This window comes from Nomascus leucogenys, chromosome 18 (assembly GCF_006542625.1).
Source record: "Nomascus leucogenys isolate Asia chromosome 18, Asia_NLE_v1, whole genome shotgun sequence".
Lineage (NCBI taxonomy): Eukaryota > Metazoa > Chordata > Mammalia > Primates > Hylobatidae > Nomascus > Nomascus leucogenys.
The window spans coordinates 51,300,561-51,316,074 of record NC_044398.1 but is presented as its reverse complement, the minus strand read 5'-3'; the positions used below and the strand labels follow the sequence as shown (position 1 = coordinate 51,316,074).

At 41.8% G+C, this 15,514-nt stretch overlaps 1 protein-coding gene across 1 annotated transcript in view; it reads left to right on the top strand.

Annotated features, from left to right (window-relative positions):
• The first annotated feature begins 6,222 nt into the window (after positions 1-6,222).
• LOC100591115 (supervillin-like) overlaps positions 6,223-15,514 on the top strand; it is a 94,023-nt gene continuing 84,731 nt past the window's right edge. The window contains 4 exon segments of the mRNA XM_030797773.1: positions 6,223-6,342; positions 10,086-10,170; positions 10,383-10,419; positions 10,670-10,783. Coding sequence (XP_030653633.1) covers positions 6,223-6,342; positions 10,086-10,170; positions 10,383-10,419; positions 10,670-10,783 — 356 coding nt within the window.

The window sequence follows — 15,514 nt, the reverse complement described above, 5'->3', positions numbered from 1 at the left end:
TGTGATAAGCAGTGATACTATGTTCTGTAAAGTGTTATGTTCTTTATAAAGGATTTTTTTGTCCACATGTCAACATATAATTTCATCCTATCTCACTCTCTCTCTCTTTCTCTTTCTCGCTCTCTATCTCTCTTTTATTTTTTTTTTGAGACAGGGTCTCACTCTGTTGCCTAGGCTGGAGTGCAGCTGTGTGATCATGGCTCACTGCAGCCTCAACCTCCTGGGCTCAAGCGATCCTCATGCCTCAGCCTCCCAAGTAGCTGGGACTACAGGCGTGCACCACCACACCCAGCTCTTTTTTTTTTATTTTTTGTAGAGACAGGGCCTTGCCATGTTGCCCAGGCCAGTCTTGAACTCCTGGCCTCAAGTGATCCTCCAGCTGTGGCCTCCCAAAGTTCTGGGATTACAGGCGTCAGCCACCATGACTGGTTCATCTCTTTATTTCCAGAAACAGTTGCCTCTACTATTTCTTCCCCTTCCTCTTCTCCTCCCAACACTCCCTCTTTTCTTTTTGTTGCTAATTATCTATGACCTTACCATCAAGTTTCTAATTTAGTTATCCATGGTACTGACGTTGTTCCTTGATGAATTTTTTTTAACTATTCTATTTGCCATACTTTTTCCTGATCTTGTGACTATAATGTAATGAGGAGTTTAGAGAAAAATACCAAATGCTATCACTGACCCCTCTAGTACCCAGGGTTGATGTACCTTGTGTTTATGTGTCTATTAATTCAGCATAGAATTCTTCATTTTCACCTTAAGTGTGTTTGTATTTTATAAATTAGTCTAAGTCCACCTGGTTTGAACACAGGATACTAACTCCCCGCACCCATTTTAGAAGGAGATCTCTAGTTTTTAGAAGAGATTGTCTCATGATTTCCTGTGGTCATTCAGCAAACATTTCCTGCAGCCCTACTGTGCGCCAGGTACAGTGTCCAGAACTAAAGATACAAAGACAAACTCAGAGTCCCTGCTCCTAGGTGGGGGTGTGGTGAATCACAGTCTTGATCCCACCTCCCCAAGATCCCATCGCTCCATCACCAAACAGTTGTCTATCCAGGAGCCAGTTACCTTTCTAGCCCTATTTCCTCAGCTTGCAAATAAGATTATTTCCCTTGGTTCTCTTGAATGTTCCATTTCTCTGTAAATATGGCCAGTCTATAATTATTGCGAATTTTTCTTGGAATTGCATGAGCATTGCTTGGGCGCACCAACTACATATTGCGGTTAAAATTAAACAGGGGGCAGTCTAACAGGCGAAGCTTTACTTAATGGCTTCTGCCTCAAATTAAAATGTTGGGGCCAGGCGCAGTGGCTCATGCCTGTAATCCCAGCACTTTGGGAGGCCAAGACAGGCGGATTACCTGAGGTCAGGAGTTCAAGACCGGCCTGACCAACATGGCAAAACCCCGTTTCTACTAAAAATACAAAAAAACTAGCTGGGCGTGGTTGCAGGTGCCTGTAATCCCAGCTACTTGGGAGGCTGAGGCAGGAGAATCACTTGAACCGGGGAGGCTGAGGTTGCAGTGAGCCGAGATCTCGCCACTGCACTCCAGCCTGGGCAACAAGAGCGAAACTCTGTCTCAAAAAAAAAAAAAAAAAAGGAATCTCTAGTAATGTCTGCCTTTCTTTTCCCACAGTTTCACTCATATGTTGTTCATAAATCTTAAGTATGGGTTTTGGCTCTCTGTTAAGTAAAATACTTCACTTAACTTAGTCAAAGCCAGACTTGGAGCAGCCTGGAAATACTCAAGCGTCCCTTCTTCCCAATACATGAGGGTCTCTGTAGGTTTTTCTTTGTGTGTGTGTGTGTGTGTGTGTGTGTGTCTGTAGGGAGAGGAAGTTGTATTTGACTCCTCCAATGATGTTTAGGTTGCAGCACTGTCTCCTTAGCCGGAGCAAATGCTGGGATGCGCCATGGCTTTGCCTTGGTCATCTACATCACCCACGACCCATCACTGGGCTCCAGTCTGTTGCAGCACCTCCAGGCTTAATTTCTGTTCATAATCTGATTATGGGGTCTGAGCTGTTCCAGCCAGTGGCCTCTTCCTTCTCCTGTACCATAGGCACAAAGACACAAGTGCCTGGTCGCTCTAGTCCTGCACTGTGAAAAATCTCAACCCAGTTTTGCTTAGACCAGACGAAAGTGGTTGCTGGCTGAGAATTAGCTGTAAAGCAGGCTGTGTGACTGAGCCGTCTGTGTGCAGCCATGTTCAGAAGCCCAGGGTTTTCCAGCTATTTGGGAGCTTTCAAATTCTCTGAGAAACAAGGTAAGGCAAGAGAAATATGAAATGCACTTATGTATGGATTTTATAACATAATGAATGCCTGGGGTCCTCTATTTTGCCCTATGTATTCTCCTGTGTTCAGTTACTTATACACATTTCTCCAAAGACACTTTAAATATCTAACTGAGCTTATTTGTGATTGTTGATAATGTGAATTTTTTTCCCTTAGTAAGTTAAAGTTACTACTAAACCACTGAAAACTTTATGTAAGAAAAATTGCAAATGCAATTGGAATGCCCACACTTTGGGTCAAATTCTAGATGTGCTGCACTTTAGCTAAAATATTTTTCTAAATCAAATGCTATACATACTAAATTATTTCCAGTAGGCAGTGGTGAGTAGCATCTTTTTATTAACTCTTCATGTGAGACAGTTTGGAACAAGATACTGTCTTTTCAGTGGCTTTCTTCCAGCACAGAGGAAAATACATGCTTTCAATTTAACTGCTGAAGTGGTGTGGCATGTTCAGTTCACTGACTGAACAAAAATGAAACGCTAAGGTTATTTTGAGAATCATATTTGAAACTCAGCCATTATACATCAAAACTGTTTTCCAGCTCAAATGCACTATGGGGAAGTGTCTTGAACAATTCAGACCTCGGATTCAGGAATTTTCTCCTACAGTACTTGAAAGCTTTTTGAATTGATTTCTCTTTTGTTAAATACATAACACGATACTTGTATAATTAGGAGAAAAGCTTAGATGTTTAATTGGCATTATACCTTTCATTTTATTGTATTTCTTTAGTTGGCCACATTTCCAAATTCCAGGATCGAGGCTGTATTTTGATGGATAATAAAGTGTCGACGTCTGATGTGTTTTGTACTTATTTTTCTTCAGGCTTCGCCTCTAACTATTGAACAGTTAGAGGGGAGGAACTCTCTGTAAGTGGTCTATTTGTGGTTTTCTCAGTGGACAAATGGTTCCCATGGCTATAAAACAGATTACATGCCACTGGACTGCTTAGAAATTTTGTCTGTGGTTTTGATTAACCTGTTCACTTGGGATGTGTTTTTCCTGTATAGAATTGTTACCAGTTTACATAATATATATGTTGTCTTCAAAAATAAATAAATGGTTATTTTTATTGGTTGTTATCGTTTGATTTTAATGAAAGCAAAAGACGCAGCTGAGTTGTTTTTTGCTCTTCAGTGCCCACTCCCATGCTTTAAAGGCATCTCAAACATTTCTAGTTACCGTGACCAAAATTTCCTATTTTCTCCTTTATTCCTGAGTATGTAACTATTCAGTACTTAATTGCTTTGAGGTATTCTTGTTGCCGTGACAAATTCAAATGATAGCATTGAACTATGTGTGAATTATTATTATTTGTGTTATTATTAGTTTCACCCATTTAGTAAAGTTGGCCACTTTTGAGAAGAGGAAAAAAAACTTGCCTACATAAATTTCCATGTGGAATTTGATACTTGGAAGGTGTCATTTTTGTATTTCTAGTTTTTATCTGGTTAATGGTTTCCTTTTTCCTAAATTGTATGTTCAGAGAGAGTTGGGGGAATTTTTTCTCATTGGATTTTTAACATTTTGTGTAAATATTTCAATGTTATATTATTTATTTTCCCTTAGATTTCAACAATAAAAACTTAAGCTTCGTTGGATTCCCACGTCAAAGGAAAGTTTCAAGATAAAGTGGACTTGTCTCAAGGACTGTTAAATTTTGAAGATTTGTCGTAGCTTTTAAAATTATTCTCTTGAATATCTAACTCTAAAGTTTCAATGTTTGGCAATATGTTTTCTCCCTAGAATTTTATTTATTAAAATGTATGAAGCAAATAATTCTTTTTCTAGTTAATTCAGTTTATGGAAGTGATTTGGAGAACAGAATCTTGGTGTCTCTTGTCATTGCAAACTTTTAAAGGGCTATTATCTTTTCTTTCTCACACCTGCCTCTAAGCAGGCACTATCCTTTTGCAATCTGTCCATCAAAGAAGGGAGCTAGATTCTTCGTAGAAATGGATTAGACTTGTTCCTCCTCCCTTTCTTCTTTCCTCCCTCCTTCTTTCCCCTCCTCCCTCCCTCCCTTTCTCCATCCATCCATCCATCCATCCATCCATCCATCCATCCATCCATGTGAGTTCTTGTTCCCTGGTCTTCCCAGCTCCATCTTTCTGTACTTCCAGTCCCCTTGGCTGCAGAATATTATGAGTGCTAATTTGATTTGCCTAATGTGCTAAAACTCAGTGACACATCATCACAGATGTAAGGAAGTGTGGGAATGAATGTCTATGCCATACACAGTAGCTGTATCTCAGGTGCTTCTTAGTAGATCACTGTAATTAATGGAGCTTGATATTTTCAAATGGAGGCACAAAGTTGTCCCCTACACAGCCAGGCAAAGATCTCAATCTGTGCTTCACTATAGTGGAAGGACCCAACCCCAAATTCCACTCAGTTGCTCTTGTGCCTAAGGTATTATGACATTGTTCCTTGAACAAAAAGGGTTTGCATTTCAATAACATTAGAATAGACAGGGTCTAACTCCTGTCCTCCTCAGGCTGAGTCTGCTCTGCATTTGAAAATGGCAGTTGATCTTGTAAACACACTGGATGGGACAAATCCTTGGTGTATTTCATCCACATCTTTTAAGTGTTTGTGCTTTAATTTTTACACACGATATCATCAAGCAGCACATCTAAGTATAAGGTTAATTAGAGCAATGATGATCCAGGGTCATCAGTGAGGTTGTCTTAACTGACTCATGAAACGTCACTTTTTAATGGGATGCATCCGTATTTCTCATCTTGGCCGTGTTTTAATAGGATCTGAGGCTTGATTTCTAATATGTCCCTAGCAGGTTGGTTTAACTGTCATGGAGCTAATAAGTGACTAAGGGAAAAAGAGACAGGAAGGCATTCCTTATTCAAGGATAGGAAAAGCACGCAATATGAAAGTCACACACGTCAGTGGACAGAGACTCAAAGAGACACAGCTATTCTTAAATCGTGGGTATTACGTCATGCATACCTATTAAAATGACAGCCTGTGCCATGGTGCTAAGTGTAAAATGGGCTGGAGGTACAAGAGCCTGCTTCCTTAAAAGAAATCTGGTCAACCAGACACCAGCTAAAAGAGATGAAAATATGAGCTAATGGGGTTTCATCTCCCATATCTTGTAATTTAAACTTCAGTAGCGGAATGAGCAGATTGCAGAGGTGGGTGCTGGACAGTCCCTGTGTGGGTCCTGGACAGCCCTTGTAATAATATTCCACATTGTAAAAAATAGAGATAATAACAGCAGATTATCCTGCTCTCCCTTTAATAAAATTCGCCCGTGTTGCTATGGGTAGGCATTTAAGTAGGTTAATTGGACACATCTTTTTTTTTTTTTTTTTTGAGATGGAATTTTGCTCTGTTGCCAGGCTGGAGTGCAATGGCGTGACCTCGGCTCACTGCAACCTCCACCTCCCAGGTTCAAGCAATTCTCCTGCCTCAGCCTCCCGAGTAGCTGGGACTACAGGTGCGTGCCACCATGCCTGGCTAATTTTTGTATTTTTAGTAGAGATGGGGTTTCACCATGTTGGCCAGAATGGTCTCGATCTCTTGACCTCTTGATCCACCTACCTCAGCCTCCCAAAGTGCTGGGATTACAGGCGTGAGTCACCGCACCTGACCAATGGGACACATTTTAAAGAAAAATTGCCATGGAAGCAGGGGGCATTCTCTTAGATTATTGAAGCAGAGGAAGGGGGGTGGTGGCACAATCAGTCCTAAAAAACGAGCACTGTTTCAGGGGAGACAAAGAGAGTTGGATCAAAATCCGAAAGATGTTTCTCACTGTTAGAAAGTTAAAATCAAAATACAGAAAATGAAGTGGATAGCATTTACTTTAGTATCTATGGAGAGATGCTTCCCTACTGAAACATAGGCTCTTACTTTGGGTTGAGTGCTAGTGAGACACCAAGGCCTGCAGAGATGATCCATGCAGACACCCCTTTGTCCCTGGGGAGGTTGGGGGATTGGGGGGTGACTGAGGAGGAAGGGCAGAATCCAGCATCCGAGAGCTCCGTGCTTTTGGGGTCACCAGTCGTGTGCGTTAGTAATGGGCCCTACCAGTCACCCTGCTGGGGGGCTGCTGAGTCAGAAGAAGCGGAGAGGAGAGGAGAGTCCGGACCCTCATAGGTGCTTGTGTTTCATCAGCGTCAGATGAGCCAAAAAAGGTGCTCACTGATGAACCGTCCTGAATTTTAGGAGCGCGTCTTACCTGTAATTTCACTGATGATCGGTGCCCTCAGGTAGAGAAAGTTCAGGGAAGAAACATTATTTAAAAAAAAAAAAAAAGAAAGAAAGAAACTTGCGCCGGGTGCGGTGGCTCACGACTGTAATCCCAGCACTTTGGGAGGCCAAGGCGGGTGGATCACGAGGTCAAGAGATCGAGACCATCCTGGCCAACATAGTGAAACCCTGTCTCTACTAAAAATACAAAAATTAGCTGGGCACCCTGGTGCGCGCCTGTAGTCCCAGTTACTCGGGAGGCTGAGTCAGGGGAATTGCTTGAACCTGGGAGGTGGAAATTGTAGTCAGCCGAGATCATGCCACCGCACTCCAGCCTGGGCAACAGAGCAAGACTCCGTCAAAAAAAAAAAAAAAAAAAAAAAAAGAGAGAAACTTGATTTCATTTATTGATTTGAGGGGTCTTGCATCAATCACAGCTTGTGGCACCACCTTGAGCCAGAGCCACACTTTCCAGCCCAGTCTGCCTGCTCCCGCTCCTCCTGTCTGCTCATCTGATTTCTCAGAAGCCCCCAGTCATTTAGCAGGATCAAGGGAGAGAGGCAGCGGAGACAGGACCAGAGGGTGATGACAGCTGTGTGGACTCAGTAATAAATGTTTACCTGGAAGCTGCAGATTCTAAAATCGATACTTTATAAACATGTACAATTATGCCAGTTTTTCACACATGTGTGCAAGGTGAGCAAAGGTACTAAGGAATGAGGTGTTCCAAATTATGTCCTGTCCAAAGATGAAAGAAGGAAAGAAAGGAAGAAAGGAAGGGAGGAAGGGTGAGAAGGGAGGGAGGAGGGGCTTATGACTGATGTTATTGACTGTATGCTTTTCTAGTTATTCTTAATGTTTGTAATAATTTTGCCCCTGGCCATCACATCAACTTTGCATAAAAGGCACACAAAAAATACTTCATGGTGAATTGTAGTATTCATTTGAAGTGTTTTGTAGTAGTCATTCATTTGGCATATTTCAATTTTTTTTAAATAATATTTAATCCAATAATTTAATTAATTTTTTAAGAGACAAAGTCTCACTCTGTCACCCAGGCTGGAGCACAGTGGCACAATCATAGCTCATTGCAGCTTCAAACTCCTAGGCTTAATGGGTCCTGCCACCTCAGCCTCCTGAGTAGCTGGGACTATAGGCATGCACCACTGTGCCTGGCTATTTTTTCTTTCTTTCTTTCTTTCTTTTTTTTTTTTTTTTTTTTTTTTGCAGAAATGAGATCTTGCTATGTTGCCCACACTGGTCTCAAACTCCTGGGCTCAAACAATCCTCCTGCCTCAGCCCCCACAAAGTGCTGGGGTTAACGAGGTGTGTAATATACTTTTGGTGCTGGTCGAATAGGCAGTGGGTCCGGGTGCTCTGCCCTGAGGACATGACCAGTCAACTGAGGCCCAGACGAGGAGTGAGACGAAGCCACACGATGGCAGGAGGCTGGAGAGGAGAGAGCTCAGGGGGAGGAAACAGCATGTCGAGTGAACCACGTTAAGAAGCATCAGAGACTTTCCTCTTAGAGCTTTGGTTTTCTTTGGTTTCTGACCTGCCATCAAAAGGCTGCACTTCACATGGGTGCTGGCACTATTTGTAGCGTGTTTCCAGAAAATAAATGCCTGTGAAGCCAGGGAGTGTCCGGTGACGACTGGTAAAGCTCACTCTGTAAATTCAGTGGAGTATTTAACTCAGGGACACTTTCTTGCTTTTCATTAGTGGCTCCATTGAGCCTTCTGAGAAACAGAAAGAAAGAGGAAAACAAAGACACACAGATGTTTATTTTTGAAAATATGAGATAGCATTTGTACCCCAAGGTCAGTGGCCCAACAAGTTGAATATTTCAAGGATTACATTATTTCATTCTAATGTAGATGTTTTTTCCTGAAAAGATGTTAGTTTCCCAAAGTACAGAGCTCAGTCAAGATATTTAAATTAGCAATTAAATAATCAGTTAAAATAACATGCCATTCCTTAAGTCGAGTACATTTCTGCCATTATTTTATTTTTTAGGTTTCTACACTGAAAGGAGTAGTTACTGCCTTATAATTCAGTGTTTAGAAGTCGGTGCTAATTCTAAGTTTCTGACTAGGCAGGTGTCCTAGGCTCTTCCAACCAATCTGGAGTGTGGCTTATGAAACCTACTTATTCTCAAGACTTTTCATTAAATAATGTGAACACACTTACCTATGGAATATAAGCTTTGCTACATTGTATATGGAAAGATGAAGATTCCAGATGGGCTTGGTTCTAGGAGGGCAGGATGGTGGCCATGCTCTGGACTGTGTGGAAGTTCTTTCCGTGTAGTTTATACAGGGGGTAGAGGTTATTCAACTCTCCCACTTATACAGTATCCACAGTGGCTTCCTCGGTCTCTTCCTTGGCCTCTATGGAAATGCACCCGTACAGGGGAAAGGTCAGCTTCACACCGAGTCTTTTTCAAGTCCATCTTTTCCCCCTCTGGAGGTCACACTGACATTGAGGAACAGCAGTTCCATTTCCACAGGTTTGTTTTCTTCCTTCAAGGTAGCAGCACCCTCTGCCCTGCCCGCTCCGGGCACATCAAAGACCATGGAGTTGGGTACACAGCAGTCTTGGGGTGACTGTGGCTAGTATGAAACTAGGAGATGGATTTGAATCTCATCGCCTCTTCTTGTCAAATATGAGTCTTTGGGCAAATCATGTAACAATTTCCGGATCTGTAAACTGAGGATGGTACTAGTTCCGGTGTTGTGCTGCAGCTAGACGTGTGTGCCTCTCTCCCGACTTTGAGTTCAGTGAGTCCTATGGGAGCCTGAGATCCGCCATGGTGGGAGTGTTGACACCACCAGTCGATATTACAAAGCAGGTGCTTTTTGCAGGGCCAGGTGGAGGGCCTGGATGGGCAGGGCAAGAGGGCAGGGCCATTTGTACCTTTATAACCACACCACGGAGTAGTTCATACCTCGTAAGGTCTTGGGGAGATAATTAAGGAGATACCTGGGGTGTGCTTAACATGGGGGAAAGTCCACAGTAAGGGCTCACTTCCTTTATTATTCTCCTCTTTCATTTCCTCTTTCATTCCAACACGAGTCTTCATGAGGCTTTCCAAACTTTTGACCATGCTTTGATACCTTGGTTGTTTGAAGGCATCTGTTACTTTAATATAATTTTAACACTGGAGGACAGAGTGTAGATCATCTATACAAGTTACTGATTTTCTGAAGAAGAAATTGTAGCACAGAGAGGTTGAGAAATGAATCCAAGCTTGCACAGCTATTCTTAGGTCGAGAAGAGGGAGTCAGTCCGAGCTAAAGCATACAACTTCCGTTCAGCAATGTTTTCACCCCCACACACCACACCACCCGCCAATCCTGCTGTAATTACTTAGTTGCACAAAAAAATCACAATATTTACAGAAATGTAAGTAAATGAAAAAAGCTACCAATTTACTCCCCAATATAAAATGTTTTACTTGCAATCTACAATGGCATAATTTTTATGTTCTGCATTTTTCTACTTCATAGCATATCTTGATTTAAATGGACAACTTTATTAATGGAGTAATGTTTCACTTTCAGAAAGAGTTCTCATTCGAAGATAAAGAACAGCTCGCTAACCACGAAAGAGGAATCGATGCTCAGCTTTCAGTTGCCCTTCCTAAAGGTAAGGCTGTTCCCAAATACCAACCATGTCTGGGTAGATGCGTATTGTGTTGTCTGAATTTCCTCGAGCAGAACTCTCTCCCTAACCTCCAGCTTACGGTCTCCTTTGCGGCCCTTCCTGTCTCCTCCCAGAATTAGCTTCAATTCCCTTCCCTCTCTCTCTATGCATTTTTAATCCTTACCTTTCTACTCCTCCTTGCCCTTTAATTTTAGGCATCCTCAGGTTTTTGCCAGAGGCTGGGTGTGGCGGGTGAGACAGGGAACATAAAATCGACCTCCCCTCATCTCTTTTCTCTGTTTAACCTTCTCCAAGGGCAGTGAGTTCTGACCATACCCCCATCTCCTCTCTGTCCACCCACTCCTGCTGCCTCTGGAGGCTGCCCCAGGCCTCCTGATGCTTCCCAGCGTTAGGGCTTTTACATTTAACATCTTGTAGCTCCCTGCTGGGCTGCGAACAGCCCGTGCAGACTTTATCATGACCATCTTTCTTCTTCCCCCAGTGGGCACTCACACGTGTTTGGTGAATTACTATTTCCACTGGTCAAGGCGCACATGCGGCAAAATGTCTTCACCAACTATATACCAGTTCCCCCTAGTGTTACCTGTGAAATGACGTAAACATTGCTTGGTCTTTGTAACTGTAACACTAGCACAAGGAATGATCATTAGTCCCAGCTCACAAAATGTCTTCATCCTGACTGAGCTGTGGAAACCTTCCAGTGGAAGAAACAGATTTGATGGAAGGGCAGATTTTTTCTACTCTGAAAGAAAAAGCAAAAATCATGCCCCAAAGAAATTAGAACAAAAAACATACTCTTTTAATCGAAAGTAAATCCAGTAAAAAAGTCCCACTGACGAATTGGAATATATCCTGAGGAATTGAATGGATGATAGGCCGAGACATAGTCTGATGAGGGTGGATGTCTGAAAGACTCAGGGGATTTGGCCTGGTGAAGAAAACCCAGACAGAGACATGTGGCAATTTTCAGGAACTGACAACACTGTCAGCCGGAATACAGGTTTATTCTATGTTGCTCCAGAGGCCAAAAGTAAGAATAACGTGTAGAATTACAAGAAGGCAGATGAGATTTCATATCAAAAAGAAAATTAGGCCGGGCGTGGTGGCTCACGCCTGTAATCCCAGCACTTTGGGAGGCCGAGGTGGGCGTATCACGAGGTCAGGAGATTGAGACCATCCTGGCTAACATGGTGAAACCCCATCTCTAGTAAAAATACAAAAAGTTAGCTGGGCATGGTGGCGGGCACCTGTAATCCCAGCTACGGGAGGCTGAGACAGGAGAATGGTGTGAACCTGGTAGGCAGAGCTTGCAGTGAGCCGAGATCGTGCCACTGCACTCCAGCCTGGGCGACAGAGCGAGACTCCATCTCAAAAAAAAAAAGAAAGAAAGAAAATTAGGCCGGGGCAGTGGCTTACGCCTGTAATCCCAGCACTTGGGAGGCCGAGGCGGGTGGATCACGAGATCAGGAGTTCAAAACTAGCCTGGCCAAGATGGTGAAATCCGGTCTCTACTAAAAATACAAAAATTAGCTGGGCATGGTGGTGTGCACCTGTAATCCCAGCTACTCGGGAGGCTGAGGCAGCGAATTGCTTGCACCTGGGAGGTGGAGGATGCAGTGAGCTGAGATTGTGCCATTGCACTCCAGCCTGGGTGACAGAGTGAGACTCTATCTTAAAAAAAAAAAGGACAATATTAAAAAAAAGAAAAAAAGAAAAGAAAAGAAAATTAATAGTTCATGGTACCTGGAAATGAGGTGGTCCACACTGTGCTCGCATCGGCTCTCCCCCAGAGTTTTCAAGGGCAAGTCAGTGGCCTCGTGTCCAGGTAGGACAGGTATAGATGCGGCATGGCCTTGCGTCCAGGTAGGATGGGTGCAGATGGGGAACGGCTGTGAAGTGGAATGATTCTGTCAATGTTTAGGACTCTCTGTGAAAGACAAAAAACCCAATTTTCTCATTTCTTTTTATTTTAATTTATTTATTTTGAGACAGAGTCACTCTCTGTTACCCAGGCTGGAGTGCAGTGGCACAATCTCAGCTCACTGCAACCTCCGCCTCCCGGGTTCAAGCGATTCTCCTGCCTCAGCCACCCAAGTAGTGGGGATTATAGGCATGTGCCAACACACCTGGCTAATTTTTGTATTTTTAGTAGAGATGGGGTTTCACCATGTTGCCCAGACTGGTCTTGAACTCCTGGCCTCAAATGATCTGCCTGCCTCAGCCTCCCAAAGTGCTGGGATTACAGGCGTGAGCCACCGCAACTGGCCTTAAGTGTTTAAACCTATGAGATGATCAAAACAAGGTGTAAGAATAAACAAATCAATATTAGCACTAGCTGAGAAGAGCTGATTAGGCAAAGTTCTACATAGCAGAGGTTGTTTCCACCAGTCAGAAGGGTCACACTTTCCCTTTCTCTATCCCAGTTCCTTTATTTGATGCATAATACCACAGGCAATATTATGAGCAGAAAAATAAAAAACATAATGAAATGCTAGGTTCCTTAAGGTTCAACCAATGGTAACTTCATCTGTAATAAACTTTTAGAATACCTAAGCTTATTAACCAGTCACATTCTAAAATTTGTCATAAATGGTTATTAAAATATAATTTTTATAAATCAAAGATGATGATTTCATGTCTTCACCAAATTGATGTTTCTAAATTAATAAGGTCCTTTAAATCTTTAAAACATGCTTTAAAAATGCCAGTGCCCCGTGTCCTCTGAATTTCACCTAAATTCTCTACAGTCTTATTTCATGTATCTTTTTTATGAAAGAAAAAAAAAAAAGGCAGATTCGGAAACACCAGCACTCTCTGTTTCTCTGTCTTAACAGATTTGTTAATAATGTTGTCTGTCAGCCCTTAGCAATGTACGTGAAAAAAGGATTTAGCTATAATTTTGTTTTAATGACATCAAGTTTTGTGTTATAAGTTTACAGAAGTCTCTTTCTGTTCATTTAAAGAGGGATTTCCCCTGTGAAATTGAGCATTAAAGTGGTTGCCGCTTTTTCTCTATGGGACTTCCCCTAAGTGTGTATCACAAACAAGAAATCAAGGGATTAAAAATCCTTACCTGGCCAGGCGTGGTGGCTCACCCCTGTAATCCTAGCACTTTGGGAGGCCAAGACGGATGGATCACCTGAGGTCAGCATTCAGGACCAGCCTGGCCAACATGGTGAAACCCCATCTCTACTAAAAGTACAAAAGTTATCTGGGCATGGTGGCGGGTGCCTGTAATTCCAACTACAAAGTCGACTGAAGCAGGAGAATCGCTTGAACCCGGGAGGTGGAGGTTGCAGCGAGCCGAGATCATGCCATTGCACTCCAGCCTGGGCAACAAAAGTGAAACTCCATCTCGGAAAAAAAAACACACACACACACACACATACCATGCAATCCCATCATTTAATGCAATTCGGTTGGTTTTAGCAATTCACAGAGTTCTGCCTCCATCCGCACAGCCAGTTTTAGAACATTTTCATGACTCCAGAAAGAAACCCTACACCCTCCAGCTGTCATCCCTTCCCCTTATTCCTCTAGTTTGTAATTGCTTTGTTTATGAGCTGCTTGTCTTTATATTAGTGGCTGCCATCCAAGAGTAAAAGTTACAGGGCTTTACTCCTGTGGGAAGTGAGATCAGAATATTCCAAATCTGGCCTGGGCTCTTGAGCTGTCATGTGAAAGCGTTCTTGGCGGTATCCCTGCTACTTATATTTCTTTGGAAGATTCTACTGTACTCAAGTTTGGAGGACTGAACTCAACAATGTCTTAACCAGAAACCTTCTGCTTCTTAGAGCTAATGGAAGAAGCTATGTTTCCCAAGAAAAGCACCCTGCAGACCAAATTGTCCAGAATATTGGTGCTTTGTAGTCTTATTGAAAAGCATATTAGTTAAATAACTTATGAAGTATTACAGCTCTGCTATCAAATTTCCTTAAATCGCCTTACTTGAAAACTAACCTTCAGCTCCCATCAGAAATAACTGAAAAATAGACTCACAGAGTCCATATTGCCACAGTAGTACCACTCCGAATTACTCAAAGAAGAGTAACAGACCAACATAGCAGGTAAAATAAGGGACACGTGGATATGTTTAGAAGTCCTAATGTATTTGAAAGCAAAGTAGAAAATGTCTCATTACAATGGAAATTAGACCATCGATGCTTATTTATATCCGGATTACATAATAACTACTATTACTAAACATGAACCATATATGAATTATAATTATGACACAGCATATAATCAATTGAATTATAGCTGGTGAACCTAATTTTAAAAAGCATTCTTATTCTTTTTTATTAGAAAATACACACTGAAGAATTTAGAGATAAAAGGGCCTCATGCTGCAATTGACTCAAATGGTTCAGAAAAAAATATTATGTAAACATGTATGTGTATGTATGTACATACATATGCACATATAAATATACTTATGGAGAGAGAAAAAAGAATAAAAATAAGCCAAATGTAGTAAAATGCTAACATATTATGAGGGATCTCTTTTAAATTGTCTGTAAGTCTGAAATTACATAAAATTTTTTTAAAGTTTTCAAAGAACAGAGACCTTCAAGATGATCAGTCAGAAGATAACTTTGGGCCGGGCGTTGTGGCTCATGCCTGTAATCCCAGCACGTTGGGAGGTCAAGGTGGGTGGATCACCTGAGGCCAGGAGTTCAAGACCAGCCTGACCAACATGGTGAAACCCCATCTCTACTAAAAATACAAAAAATTAGCCAGGCATAGAGGTGGATGCCTGTAATCCCAGCTACTCAGGAAGTTGAAGCAGGGGAATCATTTGAACCCAGGAGGCGGAGTTTGCAGAGAACAGAGATTGCACCATTGCACTCCAGCCTGGGCAACAAGAACGAAACTCTGTCTCAAAAAAATAAATAAATAAACAAATAAATAAATAAAAGAAGAAGATAACTTTGGTAGAACTGTAGGTAGTCTGTGAAGAAAGCAACAAAGTTACAACATAGATTTCCACAGCAAGGGGGACTTCCATCCATGATGTTTTTAGCATTAGCTTTATGCTAATAATTAATCATATAAAACCATGTTTTATAATATTAATAATAAACATGGTTTTATATTAATAATAACATAAAACAAACATGTAATATAATACACGTTAATTACACATTAATTACATTACCTGTTTGTATATACTTGGGGAAAAGAGGTGAAACTCAAAATGTCTATTACTTGTTTTTGTCTTATACATCATTTCTTTCTTATAATCCCATGTCTGTAGGAATGAGGTAAATCTTGGTGATTGAAAAAATATTTGCTAGAAAGAATGGACTGACAGCTAGTTATTTGT